Raw genomic sequence first — 27,286 nt, 5'->3', positions numbered from 1 at the left:
AATAGGCGTGTTGCGGTTGTCGAAGCATGATTATCTGACCGATAGTTAAAGCTGGCTAACACAGTGCGAAGGCCATACTTCACGTTCGCTTCTGGGCTAAGGACGCTCGAATCGGATGATGAGACTTTACTATAGCAGGCATAGACAGGCGAAGAGGGTACGCAATAAACTAACGGCATTTCCACATAGAGAACCACGACATGTTCGCGCTTTTAATGCACACGAGAAAAGGAGTACCTGTCCCATGTTAAAAAATCCTGAACATGCCTGTTTGCTTAATTACATCACGAGCAATTAAGACTAGCCCGCTCCTCGGTTGTGGCAACCAAGGTCTCCATATTTTTCTTACTTTAAATAACCAAACCCATAGCATTCGAGCGTGAAGCTGCACCACGTATTCAAAAACGAATGAAAGCCTATAGCACGACTGAGTGAGTTCTAGTAGCACGACTAACCGAGTCAGGAGAAGCTCGAGTCCGCGAACACTCGACTCTCGACTTTCTTTTTTCGAGCTACAAATCCGAAAGCGCATCCCCACGTGTCAGCGAGTCTAAATAAAGATTGCAGGAAAAGCGAAGTAAGAATGAAAGTAAAGCCCCCGACTTTCTATTTACAAGAGAACAGCTGGAGTTTGTTGCATTGGCGTCCACCCACAAGCCTTTTTGGCCCGCAGTTTCATTCCTGATTAATGATTACCAAGTAGGGTATATTTACACGAGTCGCTCACAAATTCGCCGGCCGAAAGATCCTACAGTGTAATGCTGTTTAGCCTCACTTCCAATCGTCCAGATCATTTTCATCGTTCTATTTGAAAAGCCGCTGCAATTAGGGTACTTGGCAGACTTTGCTATGACGTAAGGAGAGCGTTTCGAGTGAACTTTTGAGGGGGCATACGTAAAGGAAATTCGTGACGAGGTAGGTCTCGGCTTTGAGGACCTGCCGTACCCGGCACTCGTGGCCGCTGCAGGCAGTAGTCATGGGACACGTGTGTCCCAGCTACGGTTGTGGTTTTCATAAAGATATATTTATGCCGCTATCAATATAAGTCGATAGTGTTCGGGCCATATACTCCACGTGTAATCTATAAAATTATTCAAATCAGACCAAGGATTATTCCCAAATTATTGTGTAATTGAAAGTCAAACAGCCTTTATTCCTGTTCTTTCTCGTATCTATCGGTTTGTGTGTGTGTTTTATTTTATGTGCGGAATACGTAAAATATTCGCAAATTGCGGCGAAACCCTGAAGATGTACCACAGAACAACTATCTGAATATGCAAACATGCTTGAATAAATTGCTCGTCACTGGTGTGCATATAATGTTTTATGAAGGAATTTTTTTATATTTCTCTGTCATCGTCATCATCGCATTTCCTACCAAGTATGCCGCAGGCTGTATCTCGTCTATCTCAATGGCTCTGCATGTATACCTGAATTTCCCAACAGTGGAAGCCATAAACTAACCATAACAAAACACAAGCCTACTCACCACTAAGCCCACCTCCCAAGTACAGAAAATGATTTTATTGTGTTGCAACCACAAAATACACGAGGCATCGCTATGTGCACTTCTTTATTTTTTCTGATATTCAGTTCTCAGGTGGCGTTAGAGCCCATTCTTAGCGAACCATCAACACGAAACTTTCGTCTTTCCCCATTCAAAGATGGGCGGTGCACCCGAGGCGTCCCCGTGCGGCTTGCCCTCTCATAATTAGAGAGGAAGGCCTCCGCGACCGAGGGTACCTCCAGTTTGCCAACTTGGAACAATGACTCAGTCGGCTCAATGCCTCTTTTCTCGCACAAGGCTTTCCAACGAAAAAAGATCTCTCCTAGGTGCACGCAAAACAACGTGCCCCAAGGAAAACAAGGCAGAGTCTGCAAAGTGAGCTCGCATGGCAGCGGTAATGGACACAAAATATGAGCCGAAGGCGAGGCCAAGATAAGGGGACTTCTCAGCAGCCCTCCCAGGTTGGGTTTACTTGGAGTTGGAATATGCCAATGTGGCGCATCCTTTGCTCTACTAGAACGTTACTGGTGTTATTGGCGTTGCGTTCCACTTGCGACACTTTATTAGAATATCTGCGGCTTTTTGACTTGAATACATACACAAGGCGCTATGTTCAGCCGATGCTATCTCACTGGATCAATTTGCATCGGACGTGAGAAAATGTTCGCATTTGAATAAAGACACAGCATTGATTGACAAAACCAAGTTCCCAGGTTATCGTGCCTACACAAAATTCCATCTCATTACGCAGTTGAAGAGAGCTCAAGTATTACCTCATAAAACAGTTGGCCTGAAAGTGATGAACTTCGATCTCTCTCAGCCTACACGTCTTTGACGATTCCAAACAGTCACGGTCCAGGGTGATGAGTCAAAAATTCAAGGTGCAGAGCTCTTGTCCCACAGGACCGTCGTTGTCTGTTTACTCGAAGTGATGACAGCTGCGCTGAATGCAAGAACGTCTATGCGGGGCTGAGCACGGCGGCCAGACTAAACAGGCAGAGGTTGCTGCTGTCCTTGTATAGAGCTTTATCTAATCGCCAATGACGCACCTTGAGTTTTCGTCTGGCGGTCTTTGCGCTGTGAATGCTCTTTCCAAGTGGCTCTATCTTGCGAACCACTGGCTCTCGTCTACGGAGCCCTGATAAAGCAGGATATCGACCACTCCACTGTTGTGCTCGCTTCATAGAGAAAGAGCTATCTCGAGTACTGATAATGCTAATGCGTTACAGCCGGTTGTTTCCATTGATGGAAGTTCTGGAGCGTTGCTCAGACGGTGACGTCAGGGGACGAGGTGAAATAATATTCACCGTCTGTGACGTCCTGTTTTGGAGCGTTTCTGCTGTTTGGGTGAGATCGAAACCGGTGGTTATCTGGCTGTGTATAGTGGCGAAGGGGTCGACTCTGGGTTTACGAAATAGATGTTGACGACAAGGGAGAGTGATAGCAATGGAGTGTATGCTTTAGGTGAAACTTCCCCCAGAGTGCTGTCTGCACATGATGGCGTGAGCTGTGTCATATTGTGTCTGTTAGACACGTCATCAGCGATGAAAAGCGGCTGACGAAGAGCTTGTGCCCAAGCTCACAACGCGATAAGTCGTGAAGCGGAGATGCACAACGAAAATAAATAGTCATGGCAGATTGTACAGAACTGGAAAGAGCAAGTGGAGGGACTCTACCCGAAGGTAAAACCGTCGTTTGTGTGTGTGTGTTTAAATATCCAATGCCAATAGTATATCAAATGGGGCCAATACACCCACCACTGGTGATTACTGCGAGTGTTTTCATTCGTTAAATTTGGCTTTTGTGGTGGCCAAATAACGGTATAGCGTATTGTGATGCGCAGTGATGCGGCTGAAAATACACCGCTGTGTGTATATAAGCATTGCAGCTTATAGCAGAGTGAACTGCCAAAGTTAAATGTAGAGGAAACAGAAAGAAACGTTCTCCTGTTACGTTTATCAGTCCTGTCACGTTCGCTACTTCTTTTTTTAAATACAATCCGCGTTTATCAGCTGAACTGTCTGAAGTACCCTGCGTTCCACGCATATGACATCAGGGAAGGCGAACCTTTATATTACATATACGCAAAGCAACTTAACGCTCAAAAGACCTTCTATTAGAGCATATATTTAAATCAAGAAGAAACGTGCAGGCTAGAATGTTATAGATCTATGGTAGAATAAAGAAGTGTATTCACAGACCTCTGGCGCAGAACCTCTCGGGTAGCTTAACGCCAATCGACCTTCGTCTTAACCGCCAAACGTTTCCCCACGATCGGCACACAAACACAAAGGCTACTTGACCGCGCGTCCTCGCTTGGCGGCCCACTAGGTTACCTGGCGGGCGACCTCCATGCCGAGCGACGTTCCAGCCGTGGAAATGCGGGTCAAGTGCAGGAAGGGAAGGTGAAGCTAGATGCTTGAAAAAGAAAGTGCACGGAAGCGGCGCTTTCGCTACTTCCCCGGCTACGTAACGCCGAAAAAACAATGGCCTAGATAGATGTGATTTTGTGTCTGGCTCCTCAGTGAATGCGAGAGCAGTGACACGCCTGAGCAAAGCGGCTCCGTAGTCATCGCTACACCTGCGTCTGTGCTATTAAAAGCCCCGAGTTCAGAAACCCATGCCTTATCTCTTGCCTTTGGTCCACAGTGTCTGATGACGCAGGGACAGAAGTCGTAAAACAGGTGCTTTATTTGCATACCGCCCCGCAACAGAATGCGCCTTCATCGAGGATTCGATGCAGCTGCTGCAGAGTGGCTACAGCATCTGCTCCTTGGTGGTTTCTCCAAGGTCATGCTCCAGACGGGGAGGTGGAGGGATCGAATCCCTCCACTGGCTGATGATGTCTGAGGCTCTCCCTGGCTTCTCCGCCGTACCTTCCAGACGAGACGAGGGTACTCATAGAGTGCTCCCACAACGCAAGATTAAGCCTTTCTTGTTTTCCTCTCTCTATCCGTTCACCGCTCATATCCACGTTTGCTTCACAGTGCTAGCACGGAGTAAGAAATTCTTGTTCTTCCTCCTCCGCACAAATGCTAGCCGTGATCCACACTTCTTTTCTTGCGTCTTTCGCATTTCGTGTCGTCCGTCGACTTAGAGATAACGTGGTATTCTCCTCAAAGTCCGACTCTGTCGTATGGATACTTTCACCCCTTGAGACACGCTCAAAACGGAAGTATAAAATTATCATTCTAACTTAACGGGTTGCTGTATCGCAAGCTGGTTAGTTTAGCCATCAGGACCTATCCACTACGCAAAAAAACAACAACAACAAAGCAATGAAATTGACAGCCACCTAACGTTAACCGTCGTAAGAACCGGTATGATCAAGACGCTACATCGTCAGGGGAAACAGGTTTGTATTTTTTGAAGCAAGGAGAAATATTTTTGTCGGCAATCTTCATACGAGGCCTTTGAGCAGTGATACAATCTATTAAGAGGTTGCAGCACAGACAGGAACCTGTAATGCATTTGTAATGGAAATACTTCGCGGACAGCCCTGTAATGCCCACACATCCGAGCTTGCCCATTCCGTTTGTGTTACGACTGATGAGACAACGTAACTACGAGGACGCATGCGGTGTATGCATCGCCCTCAAGCAGTTGCGGCTGCATTCGAATGGAACAAATATCTCTTGTGCGCCTGCCGAAGCACTCAGTGAACATAGTAGAATTGCGGTAAATGTCCATGTTTCACCAAAATCAAGAGGTTTCCAGCAACCCCCCCCCCCCCCCCTGCCACACCGAGAATTGAATGTCATTCCCAGCAAATGACATTCGCGCTGAATGACATTCGTTCCGTCTCACACGACGAAACCAGATGGCAATACATGCGAATGGCATTGGCCCAGCGAATGAGTTCGAGGAGCTCATTCACGTTTCCCCCTCGTGTACCCTCGAACCCGATTGCGTACACTCGTCAGTAGAGAGGTAGCAAAAACAACAACGATAAACCGTTTGGAGAAATCAAACACGAATGAAAAGTTGTACTCCAATATTTTATCACGAATTTAATAACTTTTGACATGAATGAAAGAATGCTTAACACTGGTTTTCAGAGAACCACCCTCGTTCCCAGTCGCCATGTTGCCGAAGTGTGGTCAAGATAGGCTCCTTACTTGTCTTGGCTTGTGATACTTAGCCAGCTGACCGTTGTCTAAATCACAATGATTTTGTGAAATAATGTAATGTTTCGCTAGTTTCGAGGAAAAAGAAATAAAACTATAATGATTGTTCCTGTATATAGCTCCATACGTTCAGCACTGGTGTCTTAATCATCGACAGTGACATCAACAACAACAACATTATTTCTGGATGATGGGTGGGGAGTTTCATCGCCGGCGGCGATACTCTACCCCATTGCTGGAGGTGAAGCGAGGAATGAGATAATGAGCCCTTTCACAATAAGGATCGAAGTCCTGTGATGTCCAGAAGGGTGAAGAAGAGAGAAGGGTGAGAGCCTTGAGGGCAGAGCGTTGGTGTGCTGAATATGGCCAGGGACCAAGCAATTTTGCGACATCATTTGCGAATGACATTCTGTTTCTTCGTGTAGCTCGATGCAACACAAACGAATGACATTCGGTGCGAATGTCATTCGCTGGGATGCCATTCGCTGGGATGCCGTGTGACAATATGCCGTGTGACATGGGTATAAGTCCTAAAAGCCGCTAGCGTCACCCTCAAGACGAAATCCCCTGGGTGCAGCACGTAATGAAAAATGGATGGCCAACTGAAATGCATTCCTGGGGCGTCTGAACATGGGCACATCACGTATATCAATGAAGAAATGGCTAAGAAGCAAGCGAGCTGGTGAAGATGATGCATAATGTAAAACCCTCGAGACTAGGGAACACGAAGGGACAGACGCAACACGAAGACAAGAAAGAAACAACACGAAATCAAGAAATATTCCTTCTGTGGTTCCTTGATCCTTGTGGTTCCTTGTGATTCCTTGTGGTGCCATTTTTCATCGTCCATAACCCATAGCCACAACATATTTGACTGCCAAGTGATACAAAGCCTCTCTCTCTTCTTGACCTCCAGGATTTGATTTAATTTGATTTGATTTGACTTTACTGGCGCAAGGATAGCAAAGATCATGCTGCGCCGCCTGACCTCCAGGAGCGGACCTCGTCTACTTACCCAAATTAAGGTCAGGAGTCCTAATGAACCCCCAGCCTGTATGCTATGTCATATGCTACGAGGTGCCTCAGAACAGAAAATACTGCGGCATCTGATGAATGTCAGTACACATAGTACACGTGAATATCTCCACGAAACCGCGTACAAGTTTTAGGACAAGACAATTTTTGCAAGGCTGAATTACATTTTGTGCTCGGTTTGTCTTAGCCAGTGATGATGACGAAGTTGCCTGCGGCATTAGCAAGCAAGTGAACAGCATTGTGGGGAAGGTAAACATTGTCTCGAGCACCGTGTGTCGAAGCTTCCCAACGCACGTCAAAGAACCCCAGGTGGTCGAAATCATCCGTGGTCCTACCCTGCAGCACCTGCAGCGTGTCGCCACACGCACGGAGAGGCAGGTTTGCCATAAGTGCAATCTACTTTAAATTTTACCTTGCATGTGAAAGGTATTGCATTCGAAAGGATCGCGGAAAAATTGACGATTATTCCCAAAAGATCGGACTTCTCATATCAACATATCACTGCTTTCACAACGTATGTTTGCCAAGGTTGCTGTTCCGTAGGGCGTCTTGCATAGCATCGTGCAAACATGGTCTGTCATTCAAACGGCGCATGCGGGTTGGATATCTGTCGCTCGATTCATGGACTTATTTACTTTGTTCAGAAACAAAAAGCTCGCTTTACTCTCAGCGCAGCTCCGCGGATGATACTGAGGGCCGCGTAAATTTTGGATTGCCAATAAATCATAACATGCTGTTGTGACAAGGCGGTTAACAACGATTGAAACACGGAAATCAGAACAATAGTTGATTTCATACTATGTAGTTCGAAGAACACAATCGATATTGAAAATAATTTTTGGACAGAGCTGTATAGAGCAGCTCACACGCTAGGGTTTAAAAATGTGCGGGACACTGTTTCTTCATGACCGGTTCATTCCAGTGTAGACAAACCACGGCTTATCTTACGAGAGCACACATCAAGCAGAAAGTCACGCCATATCTTTATGCGAAGTCATAACGGCCGCACGCATACTCGTGTGTATCACTCACCCGCCATTTTTTTAAATGTCATACACCTGTTGATGTTGCCATACGGGCTTTCGGTAGGTACGAATTATCTTTTACATTCCCCGAGATCGGTTTTATATCGAAGACACGTTATCAGTGAGTGGCGTGACACTCCTTCGGCGAACGCGGTGGAATGTATCCACTCTCCCTCCCACGCTAACGCTCACTGCACGCCAAGGTGTTCTCAAAGCATTCCTTACCCGGGACACGTCCGATCAGTGGACAGGGCGGCCTTTGCCCTGATTAGGCCTAACACCGCCGGGGTCAGCCGCAGAACTTCACAGACTGTTCACGTACTGAAGAAATCTTGCAGAGGGGGGCAACCAATCCTGGAAACAGCGGATTATGCACCCGCTTGGTCTCAGTTCCCCGCTATCGGAACCGGCTTTTGTAGCAAAACCTCACTTGGTCGATGGTGGATCAAACACAGAATAACGAACAAGTCACACCGTCACTCTCAAAGTTCGTCAAAGTTGGCCACATCCAGACGTATCCCGGTGCCTCGAACTTCAAAGACACAACACCACACAACACAAACCGACGTGGGGGAGAGGCCTTCGAGACTGAGGAAAATGCACTCCGCTGGCTGCTGGCTGCGACAGCTCCGAAGGGCAGAGAACCTCCTTTCCACTCGCGAAAAGTCTGCGTGTGTAATGTACGGTAACTTTCGAGAACGAGGGGGTTTGTCGAGGGAGGGCAAGGCGAGGGGCATATAAAGATAAGCCGAACGATGAAGTGGAACTTTGTGACGGGGCAGAACGAAAAAAGAAAAGGAAAAAGCTGACGACGGCGCTTGCACTCTGTGCCGACTGAATGAAGCGCAACTGCTGTGTCTCTCATTGGCCGGAGCGAAGGTTGAATGGTAGACGTCACACACTCTCTCCGCTCCATGATGCTGCCTGCTGGAGAGGATCACGGTCGTTCTGCTGATGGGGTACTACGAAGGAGGTGTAGAGAGGGTCCCATACGAGACGTAAACTTAGAAAGGTGGAAGAAAGAAGTAAATATAAACACGGGAGAGTATATATAAATTGCTCGCGTACGAGAGTGGGCCAAAACGTGAGTCTTCGAGGAAGTGAGCTTGAAAAGGAATGCGAGGTTGCGTGTTTTTAATGTTGCGTGAATTGTGGGATCACGCGCGAAGGAGGTGCGGCATGTTATTTCATGCCAGAGCGGCCCTTTTTTTTTTTCTGAGCGGGAGTCGCTGCTTGTAGAAATGTGAATCGGTGGATAAACTGCTCGATCACGCAGACGTAACAACGTATTGGTTCAAAGGAAGTGGGTTGGTGGTTCAGAGGAACATGATGAAACTACACTGTCGGCGCAAACGGCGAGCGTACACGTGCGGCGTTCGCAAATTACAGAGAAGAGGATGTGTTGTTTCATACGCGATGGCTAAAAATCCGTTTCTGCCTCCTGGTACTTGAGGAATGCTGTGAGGAATTATCCCACAAATACGTGAGAGAAACACAGCTGAACCGTAAGCTGTCGTGGTTGCGCAGTGTCATTGTTAATCGGTTCACAATCAAGCGCAGGCGACAAGCAAATGTAGGCGAAGTGCGACTACAAAATAAAACGGTTAGTTCCACTTCTTCTAGGAGCAGGGATAGTATAGCAGCAGCACTCCCTCGAAAATTTAGGATAGTGTAAAAACGGTCCACTTTTATTTCGCGCGAGTTTTCTTCTAGGAACATTAATTAACTGCTTAGCGGTGCACCCCGAAGGTGCAGTTGCTAGCGATGCTGCAAACTACTCAAACCGATGCTCGATCACTTCACTTTCTTCACTTAACTTTACATAACTTCACTTAATTTCATTTTGTACAGCCTCCGAATCAAAGTCGTGGAGCCCATTCCCTTTGATTTGTCGAGAGGTTTGAAAAGTTTGATCAAGGAGGTGTGCTGTTGTCACTTAGAACATCAAGATTTTCTTCTTTTTCGGTCGTCGTTGTCGATATTCTTGACTATACCAATATTTTGTCAACCTGGGATTGCTGTTGATCGACGTGAATGCTTTCGAAGTTAATGTATTGCTTTGAAGTTTACGCGCTCCTTGATATCAAAGGTTGGGTGGGGCGTATCCCTGGAGCTCGACGGCTCCATTTTTATCCTGTCTAGCGCGATTCCATGCCTCGTCTAGGACATAACCAACACAGTCAACCCTTGCTTTACGAACAATTAACGTTCCTGGGACAAATCGTTCATAAATCGGTGGATTCATAAATAAAGGCCTGGAATGAGGAAGAGGAACTGTCTTGTCCCAGAGGGTTCGTAAGGTGAAGGAATACGTGAATCGAGGGCTCATAAATCGAGATAAGATTGTATAAGGACGAGTGTCCACAACGTAATAGGAGTGGTTATACCCCTGACACAGGGCACGTTTGAACTTCTTTGCACAAAGGGACACCTAACGGAAAGGCGCTGCGTTACGTGACACACGGCAAAGGAGAATCTCCTTTTACGAGTTGGTCCTTTCGGGAAGCTGAGACCGTCTATCTCCTTTTCGTCTGTAAAGGCGTATGGCGTAGCTTCAAACAAAGGGCGACACGACGAAAATACTGTCGAACGAAGGCTAGACCGTGTTTTCATTTTTTCAAGTACTCGAAGTATGCGTGCAGATATTGCAGTTGCAGTACGTATTTTGAATTCATTGGTCGTATGTTTACTGTTACTGTTATCTAACTACCTGATTGTTGTATCTTTGGGTATATTTTTCAAACGAAGCACCAAAAGGAGTTCGCTCTTGCCGTGTGTCACCGGCACGAACTCCTTTCACGCTTCCACGAAGATGTCATTTGCTCCTGTAAAGGACCCCTAATGGAAAGAGGTTCAAACGTGCCCGAGTGTCAGGGGTATAAGAAATAAATGGAGGAGATGAAGAGCACGGAAAGTAGCAAATAGACAAACTGATTAATAAATTAAAGAATTGTTTGTGAAACAACAAGGTGCGTTAACGATGCGGCCGAATTAAGCTCCGCCTTGGCACTACCCTGAAGAGAGTGCGACATAAGTTGCCATGCCTCTCAGGTCAGCTCTCACTAAGCTACAAACATGCAGAAAATAGAAATTTAAAGGATTATTTATTCGTCGTGTTACTTTGGAGATTAGCCGAAAAAGGGCTATGTGATTATTAGACCGATTTAACCTCCCAGTTGGACTGCTACGTTGTCCTGCTCAGAGTAGATAAGGCATCGACTTGGGAAGAATGGACACTATCGGGAGGCAATTTGACGCCTCGAGCGTGAACGGAGCTCTAACTAGAGTGTCGCCTTGTAATCTTATCGTGGTTATAAAAACAAAAGACGATATACAAATACGAAGTGGTCGTGGGAATTAGGGTTTCTGTAGTGGTTCTCAACCTCCGTCTCTATCATAGTCTATCTTGTGACTTTGTATGTACACTGGGTGAGATTCTACACCCGATGATGTTTCATTATTTTGGCACCCATTCCTCATCACTACAAAACTCGCCGCTGGGAACTTTAATCTTCCACCCACTAATAATGCTTATGGAGGACGCCCGGTACAATGTAATGGTAATGTAATGTACTGGAATAATCACGGGGCTTTCCTGTCCCGCTAAAAAAAAAAATCCTCAAACTCTCTGATACTTGATTATGCTGTATACCTTGCACATTGGAAGGTTGACTGTTTACAGGCAAAAAAAATTAACTCAATACTCTACACATCTGTGCTCAACAAATACTCACATTAATTGCTTTGTACACTTTGTAATTCTTGTTATTTAGAGTGATTCAATAAGGGTAAGCGGAAAACATGTTGCTGTTAACTAACTTTGTACATAATATTCGTCTGTCCTTGTTGATAATATTATATTATTCCACATGCATGTTTTACGAGATTTTCCGGGCCTGATATACTAGCCGTTTGCCATGGGTCCGTAAGTATGTTGTATTCGTTTGGTCGTTTTCTGTACAATAAAACGTGAATATGAAACGACAAAGGCATGCGCGTGTGTGCTTCGACGTACTTCAAAGCTAAAGCGCGACGCCATCCTACTGAAAAACGTACCTATGCAGAACCGTGTTCACTGCAGCTGTGACCTTAACACCTGAACCGAGAGAAATGCACAATTAGTTATTTCCCACACTTAGTTAACGAGAAACATGTGGCAATCATTCTTAGCAGCTGCCCAAGCAATATCACGAATCCATTGCTGCGATATTGAGTTCCACTTAATATTTTTAATTTGCTAGCAAAATTGCGGTAATTAAAGCGGTTCGGCGCGATATCTGGTGGGAAATATTGTCCAATTCGTCCAGCAACTGTGATCTATGTCCCCGACAATTAGCTGGCTACGTGTCGGCTACGTAGCCAACTTACTTCGCTTTAGACCCAGTGTCGTCCGCATGCAATGTGGTTTCGCCGCTGTATACTAGACAAAAGTAAGCTCAATTTGTGATCACTTCGACACAATGGTGCACGTAATTTTAAATTTAAATTTTAATTTTTACTCTGAGTGCGATTGTGACGAAAATTTTGACGTAAAATTACTGCAAGTTCAGGCTATCGAATAGATAACGTTTTCTAGATTGAACCTCTACTGCGTTACAGTACCTTTACTACGAAATTTCATACATTGATAGGCTAGAACTGTATCGTATAGCTCGGTTGCATCTTCTGTAGCAGCTTATGTCACACCAGAAGGTCATGCGCGTGCTGCGTATTGTGAGATTTTCCACTAGCAACAAAACGAAAATCCCATCGACGACCAGCAACTTCAAGGGAGGCTCCGCACCAAAAACGTGTTGTAGTAACAGTGCGACATCAATCCATAGAATACGATGTATCAGTGAACACAATTTATCAGCTCCTTGTGGCGCAGATAATTAGAAAACAAACGAAATATTTTCCTTTGAGTGATTCGGCGCTCCTCCACGGAAGAGCAGTCCAGCAACACTGGGCTCCACTTCACCAGTATTCTTCGCGCGTGCCTCTCTGTAGGTTCTCCTCTACCGGTAGCGAGTACGTTACAACGAAATCGAGGAAGCAGATGACTCGTCATCCACGTGGCACGAAGAAGCTACTGCAAGTGCGTGCCCGAAAAACAGCCGGCGGCCCTCACAAGAGTGCCTGTGACGTCACGCAGGGTAGAGGAGACCGGAGACGGAGGCTTCAGGAGTTTCGGTTTCGATATACACTTCCCAGCTCTTTTGACAACTAGCGAGTCCACGACTCCCAAACCAACTTTATTTCTCATTTCCGAAGAATTTATCGAACTGATTTACGCAGTCACTATAAGAATTTCGAATTGTCCCGGAGTCTCCCTTTATGCGTCAAGTATCGGCTAACTTTACGCTAGCTTTCATCAGATAGCTCTGTGTGGCCAGACAGCTGTGATCATTGAACAGCGTCACGGTGGGCCAGAACTCGACCACTATCCAAGAGGGCTGACGTGTTGGCCAGCACTATATAGAAACAAAATTTTTGGTTGCTAACTGTCGACGGACAAGAGCTGTTTCTGTACCAAAATGTGACCATTCAGGAAAGTTCATCGTTTAATAAATAAGTCGTTTTGTGCAACCTTCAGCCTTGTCACCTGTGGCCTCGAGCAATTGGGCAGAGGGACGAAGTTGCAAAATCATGGATTTGTACCTCACGTGTTACCGTCGTTTTCTCCTGATAGCCAAAAATATCTATTACCTTACACTATTCCGTTACACCAGTTCGCTTGATTCTATTTCGTTACGCGTTCATCGTTACAATAATAATAACAGGAAGTAGATTTACAGATAAGGTGAGCCCGCCCACACTTGTGTGGCTCTGCATACAGCACGTGTCGCGTAGGGTAGGACAGCGGATAATTTCGACCACCTGGGCTCCTAGTGGTTCACTGTCGTATACGGTGAATGACTGACGCTACATGTCCCCTCACTCCCATAGTTTTGTTCTCCTAGCTCATCCCCACGACCGCCACGTACTGGTTGGTAGTGACATCAGAGTAAGCTTGCCGTCGTTCGCCTCATCTGTGGGCATCGTCACGACTATAGTCGGAGATGAAGTGGTGATGAACTGCTCTTGGACATTATTGCCATCCAATAAGATTAAGTTACCAAATTACAAATTGACAAGTTGCTTGAATGGAGTTCCAGATCACCGTTATCAATGTAGCCAAGGGCATCGTTCCATAAGGAAGAAACAGGCAAATCTACTTCTAATGGTTCTCTACCCGAGAAACGCCATCATGACGTTGGTAGACAGACTGAAACCGAAACAAATCGGAAGGGTTGGGCTGGCTTCCACGAATGGGCACTTGTTCGCTCCCTCCTATTGAAAGAAAAGTAGGACCGAAGGTCGCGTCCCTTTCAGGGACCATCTAATCCCCTCGTAAGACCGTGGCTTTCCGGCGCGACCTTGTTCGCCCATAGCTTCGAGCGTAGTTCAACTTTACCAAATTGGTGGCGCTATCGAACACTATGACGTCATTTGTTTACAAACAGGGAGAGGTCTATTATTATTAAACAGGCAAATTTGAAAACCATCAGTACCTTCGGATGAACGCAACATTTCCTTGAGTTTGAGGAACGAAGAAAATACGGAAGACAGACACTTCTCATCTGTTCCATCCGTATACCTTGTTTTGCTTGTGATTAAAGTGGTCAATCCGCTAGACGCTTTGATGTGCCAAACACGGTCGCTATAGTGAGGTCAGAGCTTATTGTGATTTCGCCTTATGATGTAAGGAGATCTTATTATGTTGAATTAACGAGACGTCCTGGTTTACACGCATACTTAACCTTGTACTCAAATGACCCCAGTTTCCTCTTCAGAATACAATAGCGTGCCAGTTACAGATGAGACGAAACTGTGAGCACGTGGAGCATGTCGCCACACAAATAGGCTGAGTCACCCTACGTGTAAATCTACTTCCAACTTGAATTTGCAAACGGTGAGTGCTTCATCATTCGTGTGCAGGCAAATATCGTTCTATCATGCCGCAAAGCACGCATGTTCCCGACGTGTTATCTGCTGCATACGATGGTCAAAACACTGTCATTCGATTTGACAATTTAGCTGTGGTCTGTTATGTTACAATGTTGTTGTGTGTATGTCATATCATTATAAAAGTGTCAGCAAGTTAAAGCAAGCACACACGCACACACACACACAAATAGGATGATGATGTGGTAAAGCAAGCAACCCTCTTTCACTCACAAGCCCACCAACGCTCTGCCCTCAAAGCTCTCTTCCCCTTTCTGGATACCATAGGACTTCGATCCTTATTGTGAAGGGGCTTATTATTTCCAGAGTTCGAGGTAACCCGTTACAAGTAACTCGTTGCTGTAACTAAGTTCCTTTGTTTGGTAACTTGTAACTTAACTCGGTGCTTTTGCGCCGTGGTAACTTTCAGAGGAACTCGTTCCTTTTTCAGGTTACTTCGCCAAAGTAACTTAAGTAAAGTTCCAAGTTACTTTTAACTCGCTTTTCACTCACGTCCACATATTTTCTTGCTTTCTCTCCGGTTCCTTCATGGCAGTTTTTGCCATAAAACGTGATATTCAATCAATGACAGTATTTTATTCAGGAAGTAAGAACCGCTGCCATTGAAATGAAGCTGAGCCATTGTGCGCCCACAGGGAGTAAGATGCAAAGCGTTCGAATAGGCCTCTACCAGAGAAACGTCATCATGACATTGGTAGACAGACTGAAGCCGAAACAAATCAGAAGGAGAGGGCTGGGTTCCACGAACGGGCACGTGTTCACGGCTTCCCATTGAAAGAAAAGTAGGACGGAGGGTCGCGTCCCTTTAAAGGGACGGTCTCGTACAGCCCGGGCGATTACGAAACTTAGCGAAGACCATCTTCACAGGTACTGTACACATACAACCGTCAAAGTTTCATTCAGAATAACCAAGTCGTTTTCGAGGAATTTGTCGAAATGTACCGTATTAGCAGACGACGAAACCTGCTCTTCACTCTCATGCAACGTCACGCATGACGTCGGCCTGCGGGTAAGCCGCCGTTGTCGTGGCAGTTGGAAGCTGCAGAAGGACCTTGGGTTGAGTCATCCCCATAAGCTCCCCTTTGCTCTCGAAATGGGGACGCTCAGACGTATATCTCTGCGAGCGGAGAATGTAGCCCATGCATTGACCGTGGGGTCTCCAAGAATGTGGCGCATATAGTCGGATACGTGGAAGCCTAAGTCACATGCTTTCTTTCCGCGAGTATTTAATGCGGTTTTTTAAGAAACACGCACCCCTTCTCCATGTACGCTGGGGGAATGTGTAACGGGGAGTGTAATGGAAGCGCGCGTAATATATTTCTGGTCGGAGCTGTAATGCGACCGGGCGCGCCCGATGACTGGCGACTTCAGATTTGTGATTGCGGGTGGGGTTGTCCTGCGATTTTTAATTTGTCTCTGAGGATTAACACAGTTGTCTTAAGCCAGCATGTGCGCCACTTCTTGGAATGTGCGTTTTTCGCATGAGAACTGAAAGAAAATGTACGAGAGTTGCCGCGGTCCCCAGTCACTTCTGAAAGTCGTCTTCTCTCGCCGGGGCACTAGCGCGTGGAAAAACAGACGATTTCTGCATCCAATCACGGACTTTCCCGCGACGTAGCCGTTCCTATTGTTGCCAACACAGACCGTGGCAGGCTCTGCAATCTTTGTCAATTTAATTCGGTTATTTAATAATCGTGACGTGCTTTGTCAGATAAATTCGCGGTATTCCATTTTCAACAAAGGACAATCAAATGGTACCCTTTATGAGAGGGGCAGGATACATATCGTAATCCCCTCAAGACAGTGGCTTTCGCGCTCGACCTTGTTCACCTCTAGCTTCGAGCGTAGTTCAAGTCTACCAAATTTTGGCGCTGTCGAACACTGTGGCGTAATCTGTTTACAATGAGGGAGAGGTCTATTGTTGGACATAAACGAAAACGATCTAAGCGTGTTGCACTCCTCCGCAGGCAAGGTCTGACTCAACTGCTCACGCGCGCTGCACCTGCGTAATGCTATTTTGTGTCCGAAGTAACTCGGAAGTAACTGGTTCTTTTCTTTTAAGTAACTCGATCAGTAACTGCGAGTTACATTTCAGACTGAAGAACTTCGTTGTTAACTTAGTTACATTTTGCACACGGTAACTTAACTTGTAACGAGTTCTGTTTGACGATTAACCTCTTAATCTATGATGATTTCATTCCCCGCATCACCACCCGCAATGGGGTAGAGTATCGGCCCTGGCGATGAAACTCCCCAGTCGTCATCTTGTGACAAAGTTGTTGTTTTGTTCAAGCAAGCAACCAACCAACCAAGGAAAAGCAACGTTTTCCAGCCTTCGTCGAAGATTTGAAGTGTTTTTGCGTGCTCTTGTCGTGGCAATATCAACATATGGCGACACTGTAAACTTTGACATCCAAGGGCAGAAACAATGGCAAAAAGAGGCTAAATGATAATTATCTTCTTTTTTTATTTTTTCGCTGCTTCAGAAAACAAGCCCTGGCTACGAAACACTATTGTGCTAAAAGAGCGGTACCAACGCATGTGGCTACTTTTCGAGCCACTTAATTGGATTGCTTCTTTGGCCTTCACGGCGATATCGTGCAGCTATTTGGGTCATCTCGTCGCCAATCAGTCAACTCTGACAGTACTGAAATCAGAAGAATACCGTTTTCGTTGGGTTGTGCTTCGCTAATTTCGTGTCTGATGAAATAATCTTTGTTAAAGGATAAGGAGCAAACTCGTATGTGCTTTCCGTGCACTTAAGGAATCTGAGCGAAGACAATAATAGCAGTGTTTCCATGAGCTATATGGTGCGAAGAAGGCACTTCGGATATTTCTGTGATTTCTGTGATTGTCAAGGACATATTCCGCGTTATTGATGCATTAATGGAACGAACTGAAGTGGCATATTTCAACGCGAGGAAGGAACTAAAGGAAGGTGCGAAAAACAACAGCCGCAACCGCATGAAGCGTTTTCTGAGCGCCCGACTGGCGCGTTTTCTCGGCGACGTGCGTCGCTCTTGAAAGCCTAGCCACACGCATCGCTCCCACAGTTCCGAGATCGAGCGAGCAGCTCCTTATATTGCACACACACACACACACATAAATGGGATGATGACGTGGTAGGTCATTCTCCGCCGTTATGGCGGTACACTGCCCCATTGCGCTTGTGGAAGGGATGAGAAAGTGATGATGATGGAAAGGTGTCCTGCTAGAGTTTGTCCATTAGTCCAGTGCTGGAGAGGAACTTAGCAACAGCTTGTAGGCATCAGATGTGAGGGGTCCGACCATGGCCCGAAGATTTTGGCTAAAAGTCGAACTGGCGTTGATCGACGCGTTGGAGAGCAGTTTCCGAGAGGGCGCGCTCGCGATCGTACTGTCCGCAGACCAATGATACGCCCCACTCTATAAACATTCACACGCGCACACGACCCCACTCGTTGTGGGTGATGTTGACACCTTGAGCAACCTTTTGCTGCGTTTCCAGTATCCCGTTTGTTGTGCGGTACGTCCTTGCGTCCCACAATGCTTTACGCTTCCCGATTTCCCTGAGTGCCATGTAGGTCCGTCGGACGGAATCGAGTATTTGCACCGCAGGGTTCACAAAATTCCAACGTTAGTGCAAGTGTTCCGTGGACACCTAATAAGCGCTTGAGGCCCAACGATGGATTTGGTCTTCAGATGACAGGCAAGGTTTTGATTGGCTGCAATGCACAAGATTATAATCAGATAAATAAATCCGGAGATAATTATCTCTCTCGAAGTAAGTGATCCCGAATCTCTCCCACATAACTGCTGCCAATGAAGACGACATGCGTCCTTGGATCTTCAAGATAATACATAACACCACCCACTGACACTTGACACTGATATCATACCTATCCATTGTATGGTAATACAAGTTGCCATACATGTGATGATGATGGTTGGAAAGAAAAATATGAACTGAGTGCAGGCCCGACCCAGCATGGGACCAGCTATACTCGAGAACGATAATTTAAACACATGACTGGTGTAGAAGGAAACATGTCTTGATGGGTTTCAGGAATTGAATACAGAGACACAGAGAAGTGGACAGGACGGGACTCCCAATATTTCTGAACTCAACTGAACACATGTTCGGTACCCTGTACCTCTATGTTCAACTTCTCAAACTCGTAAAGCACGTGTTGCCTTCTATGCAGCAACACACCAGCTCGCTTGTACGCGTATTTCACTGTTTTGTTCATCGCTAAGATGATGCCTCCTCCTCTAGCCGTAAGTGAACGTTGTGTAATCTGCTGATAGGAAGTAGACCAATTCCTCAACATTTTCACAATATCAAAATATCTTCCTATCGATTCCGCCAGCTGGCTCGTACGAAAGCGATCACATTCTACCTGAGAACGTGTTGTGAATCTTCTCCCACGCCATATTGGTGGTGCACACTTCAGGATTTATGACACAAAGCTGGTCTGAAGTTACAAGGGAATTGAAACGCTCTCTGAGGTTATGCCTGAAGTATTAGAAGACTGGCCCATCTTTTGTCTTCCTTCCGAAACATTCTCGTTCGCTGGGGTCACCATGCACATGTGCATGCCCATGTAAGCCGATTATTTGGAACTTCCTTCCCATGCAGTTCACATGTGCCGTCTCGTAGCAGTCATGAGGACCGTCGCATGGTTCTACCTTTCTCGACTTTTGCAAGATGCGTCCAACTGTCTACTCTGCAGTTGCCTCTGGTCATTTAGGATGAGGGACCATACGATGAGAGGCCATGACAATCAAATCTGTGCGGCCAATGTACGCGGCTGAAAGTCCGCACGCTGCTCCTTGAGATGTTCCCGGTCATGTTGAATACTGACCTCAGTCGTACATTTCGCTTCCTTCCTCTGCAGGCAAAATGATCACGTATCAATAACAGATTTTTCGTTGTACTAAGTGCGATACCAAGAAATCCGACACCTGTGGGTGTGATGCAGACTGCATAGCAACGACACATTCCTTCTGGAAAACACAGGGCTAGGCACGTGTGTAAGCAACCGTTTCAGTGCAAGCTTTCACACTGACAGCACGTGGATGCTCTATCACTTTTGTTGCTGTCACGTCACAATATGGAGACGTTAACTGGTACTCGATAATGTTCATGACTAAAAGCGCTAAAACTTACAAACAAGGACGACGAGACGGTCAATAATACACCACAACACAGGCCCAACTGGCTGTCCTGACCAGCTATATGTCTAGTTACTCGGGCATTTGTTCAGTACCTCGTGTCAATCACACCTCTCTTTTAGGAAATATTCTTTAGCGTCGTCTGAAGAAAAAAAGCGCTTTGTGGTGTATTCTCGTCCGTGTCGTCGTGTTGTTTTTAAGTTTTAACGCTTTTAATCATGAACTAGTCAGTCACAACAGGCCCAAAAATGGCGGTTGTGTGTGACACGATAATGAAGTATCTAAACGCTCAGACTTCCAGGAATTATCTTCCGCTTGCGGTATAGATGACCGGTGGGTGGTGTTGCAGGGAATCATCTGCCAGTTCAGACTGCCGTCGGCAGCGAACACTACGTGCTCGGTTCCTTTGAGACCAGAGGATTCCGCAGAACAGCGTTATGTCAACATTCTGAGGCACGAATCTCAAGAGTTTGAGCATACATGTAGTGTCTCCGAACTTTTCCTTGAGTGACATTTTTTTTTTTATTCCGTGATAGCGCCATGAAGCAACCGTGGCTATGATCAGATGTGAACAGATGGAGAAAGGACAGCAGGAAGGAACTGGGGACAAGGGGTTAGTATGCGTTCTGGGCTGACCTCAGGGGGAACTGTGCCGACATTCGCCTGGATTGGAATTCGGTAGGATTCGAACCCTCCACCTCCCAGTCTTCAGCGCCACCTTGGCTACCCCCAACGAGCGGGACGCCTTAACGCGCTCGGCCATGCCGCTGGTAGTGACAATTTTAAGATTGGAGTTGCTACACATGCCCATGGACCCCGCCATTTTGTGACTCTGTTCCTCAAGTTTCTGACAGTAAGCACTGAATGATCAGTGGCTGTCCTTCAGACGCTTGCCATCGCATATTTGCGGCGTGTGTTCGCTTTCTCTATAATGATATTCAGGTGTGCTCCTCCTACGCCCACGAGGCTTTCTCGCAGGTTGCTCCATCACGATGACGTATATCTACTGGTGGAGTCGCTGCATCTAATGCACAGCCCTGTTGCTAAATTTCTCATTCAGTATCCCCACTTCCATGCAGTATAAATTTCTAGGAGGCGTCAGGGAGAGCAGACTAGAGAGCAGACGCGGAATACGTCAATATTAATGCTGAGCATCCGCTTGAGACCGAACTCAAAGTGTCGCATCGTATACACCGACTAACCGATGGTGTGCGTCTAAAATATACACGGTGATCGTCGCAACGTCCGAGGAAGTTTTTGCGCCAATTGTGTACCAGCTATTGAGATACAAGCTCATAAAAACACACGCCTGTGCTTCTCACGTGCTCGCCGATGGTGCCTTTTACGTACATTTTTCAATGGTAATATGGGGTACCGTTTGATCGCGATAGCGCGTGCGTGAAAGCTTGACGTGCACATGCACCCCAGCAGGAGTAAATTTACACCTCAGGACACTGGCAGCGAGCTTTCCATTTTTTCCAAAGCTGCGGTATCTGCACGCAGACCCATTTCTCTCGCACACTTTGTGTTTAGCGTAATTACCCTTGCGGAGACAATGCTCTGTGCTGTCGTTGTGAACTTGACCTGCCAGAAGGAGAAGGACGGGCTTGGGACACGCATCGCCGAGCAGGGGTTTCGCATAACTTGCTTCGAAAACGTTCCAGGAAAATATGCGCTATAGCTCTCCGAGCGTCTCGGGAGGTGCCCTCCTACAACGGTCGCCTTCTCTAGCTTGCCGTATGTCTGCGGCGTCTGACTTTCGGCCATACGACACACTTTGCCATTGCGTTAGGCGACAGATATGAGGAAATTCAGCTTGTCAGACTCTTATAGATTGATGCGTGTTCAAAACTCGTGACATGGTGGAAACTTCATTCTGGTCGGAAGCCCCAGGTCCGCCAGGTCTCATGTAAATAAATGTAATTAGTTATTTTATTGACTTTCATCGTTTGGAGGCATTTCGTCGCAAGGTCGCAAGGTGTCCGTCGCAGAGTGTGTGCGGCGTCCATCATCGGAGTCGTATGGATTCACATGTAACCCTAAGAAGACCGCAAGGGAGGGAAAACCTGGAGTTCCTCGGAGAGTGAGAGAAATTTATTGTTGACGTATGTCCCCCTGTGGACAAATGTTCTAAGATCAGTTTTGATGTCGAAACATGACAATAACAACAGTAACAAATGCATATGCTGCTGCTGCTGCTGCTGCTGATGATGATATGTCGTGTTCCATCGCTAGAGCTGCGGGGACGAGGTGGGTGGACCACGCACAGACGCACGCGCATATGGTGAAGACAGCACAGGGGTGAGGCGTCTATGGGCAGGAGGCCACATGTCGGCTCCGGTCTTCTTAGTGTCGTACGTAAAGGACATCTCTCTTCCTCCTCCTCCTCCTCCTCCTCCTTCTTCTCTCTCTCTCTCCTTTTATTTTAGGGGGGGGGGGTTGTACCACCGACCACAACCGTCAATTGACACATGTATGATCAAATTCTGAGAAACAGGATCGAGTCTCTACTTTATAATTATAAATGACATATACTTGGAGAGAGGAGAGGAAAACAGATGTATCTGCCCCACATTTCACTTTTCTGTGGTACTATTACACTTCTTTTTCTAAATGTGAAGTTACATTGCTTTCGAGGATCTAGTTAACCTTTGTAAGGGAGCCAGATTTGCTCCTTCAGAGAGAGAGAGCAAAGCTAAGCTGCCATACGTGGCAGATAGAGCACTTCACTGCTTCACTGCTGCACTTCGCATGCTGTTCGCAGTCAGCCGCGACATCTGTATCCGCACCAGAATCAAATGCAGCAGAGCAAATGCTCTGCCGCTTCAGGTTGCTGTAACGTAAATGCGTACGCCGACATCGTCACACGTTTCTTACGTCATCGCTATGCATGCCTTGCGTTTGTTTGTTCAGTGCGCCATCACTTCGAGCATTTCGGTGCCAGCATTAACAACAACCAGAGCAAGTTCATAGAGTGTTTTCGAGGGAGTTATCCCGTTCTTGCTGTGTATGCTGATCTCTGCGCATTCCAGGATTCCCTCTTACGGACAAATGGGGCAATGACCAGGCTTCACAAACTGCCGCTGGGAATACAAGAAAATGTGAATATGCTCTATAAAGGACCGATATATGCCTAATACAAGTCTAGCTGGCTGTGGATTCTCTCGCAGGCAGTGTTTCCCAGGTATCTCTCGTCTCTTCCTGCATTTGTGGCGATCACTACCAACGACGACGATGACGATGCAGTCAGTGAAGCACGCGGTGAGCCGTCGTGTGTCCCGCTTGTACAGCTTGGGACAAAAGTTTACGGAACACCGGGGTGTCGCTTCCCCCATTGGAACGTCACCCTAACAGCAAACTGCAGCGGACACACATAGTGAGAGATCAATAAAATAGCCAGTCACACGTTTCTTATTAGACCTCTTCCTGACAGCTAGCAGAGGGCCACTCCAATGAAGAAATATGCCAGTGCAGTGTTCCGTAAATTTTAGTCCCAAGCTGTACCATAGCAGCTGACGGCCATGCCGAAGGTTCCATCAACGCCGTTATCTCCTGAAGGGCGTACTATATAGCTCGCAGGGTCGGCGAGAAGAGGGGGGGGATGGGGGTTGCCGGGGCCCGGTCGGCTTCAGGGCCACGCACGACGCGAGGCCCGTCGTAATCATATATAGAAGAAATACTTAGACTATGTTATCGAGACGTGAGCAGGGGGCCCCGGCGTGACCCGTCCCCGGGGCTCGTAATTTCTCTCGCCAGCCCTGCGAGCTCGCTGGGTAGGGGATCCATACCGCTCCCCTACCCATTCATTCCACATCAAATACCTTCGGGTGCTTCACAGTGATCTCGGTTGACCACGTAGGGATCTAGGCCACGAGGTATTTCGCAGTATTCATTTCATTTAGTTTTTATCTCATTAGGCAACCATGTACTAGGTACAAGGGACTGCCAAAAAGCAGCCGTAGTGGTGCTTGACGAGGGCACGTCCCCACACTTTTATAGCGACAATCACAGCACTATATAAATCAACTATAGGAGGCCACACATTACATGCAAATAAAAATACTACATTATACTCCCTTATATACATTATATTGGTACAAAAAAAAATAGCAGAGAGAAAGGCAGAAACAGAAATACATGTTATGACCCAAACGATGTCTTAACGATCTCTTAACGACCTTATTGAAATACAAGCGAGGTCGATACTCCTTCTAATGTAGTTATTTAAAGTCACAGAGATGTTGTGGTAAGTTGATTGCTGCCCATAATTTGCGCGTGAGCGAGGCACATCCCAATAAACAGCCTGACGTGTTATTTGCGTCGTATGTGCGTTGCGTTGTGTGAATGACCCACCACAGTCTTAAAAATGAACTTCACTACATAGCACGCTCCTAGCCAACCACCATCCCGAATGACAACGTTCTCGCCTTAGATTTGTTGAAAACAGGAGGAGGAGCCTATTTTGTGCCGTGCATAATGGGCACAAAATAGGCTACTCCTCCCGTTTTCAACAAATCTAGCGCGAGAACGTTGTCATTCGGGGTGATGGTTGGCTAGGAGCGTGCTATGTGGTGAAGTTCATTTTTAAGAGTGCACACCATCATCCCATGTGTGTGTGTGTATGTGTTATGTGAGAGCGTAATTTGAATACGGATAATGTTATTACGTTTGTTTGTTTCACTGCTATATATGTCTTAAGAAGAATGTATTCATAATGCTGATAAGTATTCATAACCTTGAGTTCTAAAAATAAATGCGCGGTGTGATCCCCGAAGGGTACGCCAGCGATCAGCCTAGCAACACGTTTCTGCAGTAGGAACAGGCTATTTAAATTATTTTTTGAGCTGGTTCCCCACACAAGGTGGCACTAGGATAGGTCCGACTTTATTAAATAATTATAGATATCGTAGAACGTGAAGAAAAACAATGTACAAGTTTCCGGCGATGCAGAATCAAAAATAACAAAGACGGTTAAGGGCATCAACTGTTTACTATATACACATTAAAAGCAAGACTTTCGTGCAGTAGGATGCACTTCTTCAGGTTTGAGGACCTGTTACAAGTGGTGAAGGACATATATAAAAAAAAAAACACTTCACCACTTGTAACAGGTCCTCAAACCTGAAGAAGTGCAGCCTACTGCACGAAAGTCTTGTTTTTAATGTGTATATAGTAAACAGTTGATGCTCTTAACCGTCTTTGTTATTTTTGAATTATAAATAGTAAGCTTAACGCCTTTTGGCAAGAGATGGCGATGCCTGCAGAGGATACCGACGGCTTTAGCTATTTTACTCTTAACATAAGTCAGGCTACGACAGGCTGTCAAAAAGTAAACACCTAGCATTTTTATTGATCTTCTTGCGGAGTACTTGTGCTCCACCGCTCTGGTGACGGCTCTCTGGAAGCCCCCATCAACATCCCCTCATCCGTTCCCAATGCGCATACCGTCTCAGCGGCGGTGAATCGCCCACCTCATCATCGCCGAATTTATGTGTGTGATCTCATCAACTGGAAAAGTCTGATTATTTAAAGTGACGTTCAAGGAAGGAGGCACAGGTTTATTCTTAGGTTTGTATAGTACCTTTTTGTTTTGGAAACGTTTATGACAAGGCGATTTCGCTTACACCACAGGCTTATGTCGGAAAGAGCCATGTTTGCGTCAGCAATAACATTATGGATATCATTGCTAGAAAAGAATACAGTAGAATCATCAGCGTATATGAAAAACGTGCCAAGCTTTGTCGCCTTAACAGTGTTATTTATATAAATGTTAAATAGTAATGGCCCCAATATACTGCCGTGGGGTACACCCAGCAATCAGCGAAAGTGTACCCGACATGGAATTGTTGTTGTAGACATACTGATACCTGTTATGAAGGTAGGATCTGAGTAATAAGATTAGGGTACCACGCACACCGTAATGTTCTAATTTCTGCAACAGAATAGAATGGTCAACACACACACACACACATAAATGCGATGATGACGTGGTGGGTCAATGATGAAACATCAAGACTCAGAACATCAGTTTATCTCTTGTGGGTCAATCTCCACCGTTATGGTGGTACACTGCCCAATTGCGCTTGTAAAGCGGCCAAGAAAGTCATATGGCTTTATAAAGTCAATGTATATTCCCAAGGTGTACAGCGTATGTTCAAGATTCCGAATAATGAGTTCCTTCTGATGTAAATGTGCTGTTTCAGAAGAATAGTTCTTCCGAAAACCGAATTGCGAGTCTGTGATAACATTGTGCATGGAGAAGAATTTCACTAAACGGGAATGAATTAATCTTTCAAGTCCTTTGGAAATAACTGGAAGGATTGAAATAGGCCTGTAACAGCCAAGGTCATTTCGGTTGCCAGATTTGGGAAACATAATTACTTTTGCTACCTTCATCTTATCGGGATAAACTCCGGATGAAAGGGAGAGATTATAAATGTCGGTTAGGTCAGGGGCAATCAAGTCAATAACGAATTTAATAGGCTTACCTTGAAAGTTATCACAGTCACACGCCTTACTATTCTTGCTATTACTAAACGCTCCATGCACTTCAAGTTCGGTAGCAGGTATAGAAGAAAAATAGATTGCAAATTTCTATGCGTCATACGGTGATCATCAATATCATTCACGGGTCGGCGAACGCCGCGCGTTATGTTAGCAAAGTAGGTATTGAATTCATTACAAGGGTCGCTACCTCCTAAGGTATTGTCATTTATTTTAACATCGGTAATTATGTCACAGTCTGTCGTCGTGAGACTATTGATAGCTTTCCAGGTACTTGCTGGGTCATGTGCAAAGGCGAAGATTTTTTAAAAGTAAGTTGACTTAGAGTACTTAGTTGGTGCTGTTACACGGATACGAAGAGATTTAAATTGACGGAGAGTTTCTCTGCTTCTATAGAGCGAACGAATTGCATGTAAATCTCGTTCTTCTCCGAAATTATGAAATTAGAAATGAATGAAATGAAATCTCATTCTTCTCCGAAATTGTAGGAAATTATGACTCATAGACATGTTTGAATCGAGAGAGAAATTCGGAATATGCTTGATCTGCACATCGACTCTGAAATACAGAGCTCCAATCCGTATATACTCTATTGCAGTTCAAAAAGTTGCTAACGCATTATCAGTAATTGATTGAAAAGTGTAATATACAGGTAGTCTTCAATATGAGCAGGCGGTGTCAACAAAAACATATGTGGGAAATGGTCACTGATATCGTGGGATAAGATTCACTCCGAAACAGTACTCCACATTTGTGATAAAAACATCGATCAATGAAGATGAGTGCACAGCAAATTTATGGTAAGGTCGTCTTCCATGTACAACGTATAGTTATTATCAGATATAAAGCAAAACAGAGTTCTAAAGCTTCCTGAGGGAAAGCGATATATCACAACAAAGACACACAGATAATAACAACAACAACAACAACAACAACAACAGTAATAA

At 45.8% G+C, this 27,286-nt stretch overlaps 1 protein-coding gene and 2 long non-coding RNA genes across 6 annotated transcripts in view; 2 read left to right on the top strand and 1 right to left on the bottom strand.

The window, feature by feature from the left end:
- Nucleotides 1-8,359, bottom strand: part of LOC135385939 (ETS-like protein pointed) — a 100,810-nt gene extending 92,451 nt beyond the window's left edge. For 3 of the 4 annotated variants that reach the window (XM_064615573.1, XM_064615574.1, XM_064615576.1), the window contains exon 1: nucleotides 2,281-2,487. In XM_064615573.1, coding sequence (XP_064471643.1) covers nucleotides 2,281-2,285 — 5 coding nt within the window. In that variant the 5' untranslated portion in view covers nucleotides 2,286-2,487. Of the gene's footprint in view, nucleotides 1-2,280; nucleotides 2,488-7,919 lie in introns of those variants that run through there. The other variant, XM_064615575.1, reaches the window with a different exon arrangement.
- Nucleotides 1-27,286, top strand: part of LOC135385941 (uncharacterized) — a 206,655-nt gene that overhangs the window by 7,905 nt on the left and 171,464 nt on the right. The gene's annotated exons all lie outside the window — the stretch shown is intronic.
- Nucleotides 22,132-23,090, top strand: LOC135383940 (uncharacterized). The gene is made up of 3 exons (XR_010420169.1): nucleotides 22,132-22,189; nucleotides 22,868-22,936; nucleotides 23,006-23,090. It is a non-coding gene; the product is annotated as an uncharacterized LOC135383940 (long non-coding RNA).

This window comes from Ornithodoros turicata, chromosome 2, assembly GCF_037126465.1.
Source record: "Ornithodoros turicata isolate Travis chromosome 2, ASM3712646v1, whole genome shotgun sequence".
In the NCBI taxonomy this organism is placed as follows: Eukaryota; Metazoa; Arthropoda; class Arachnida; order Ixodida; family Argasidae; genus Ornithodoros; species Ornithodoros turicata.
This window is presented reverse-complemented; position numbering and strand designations above follow the sequence as displayed.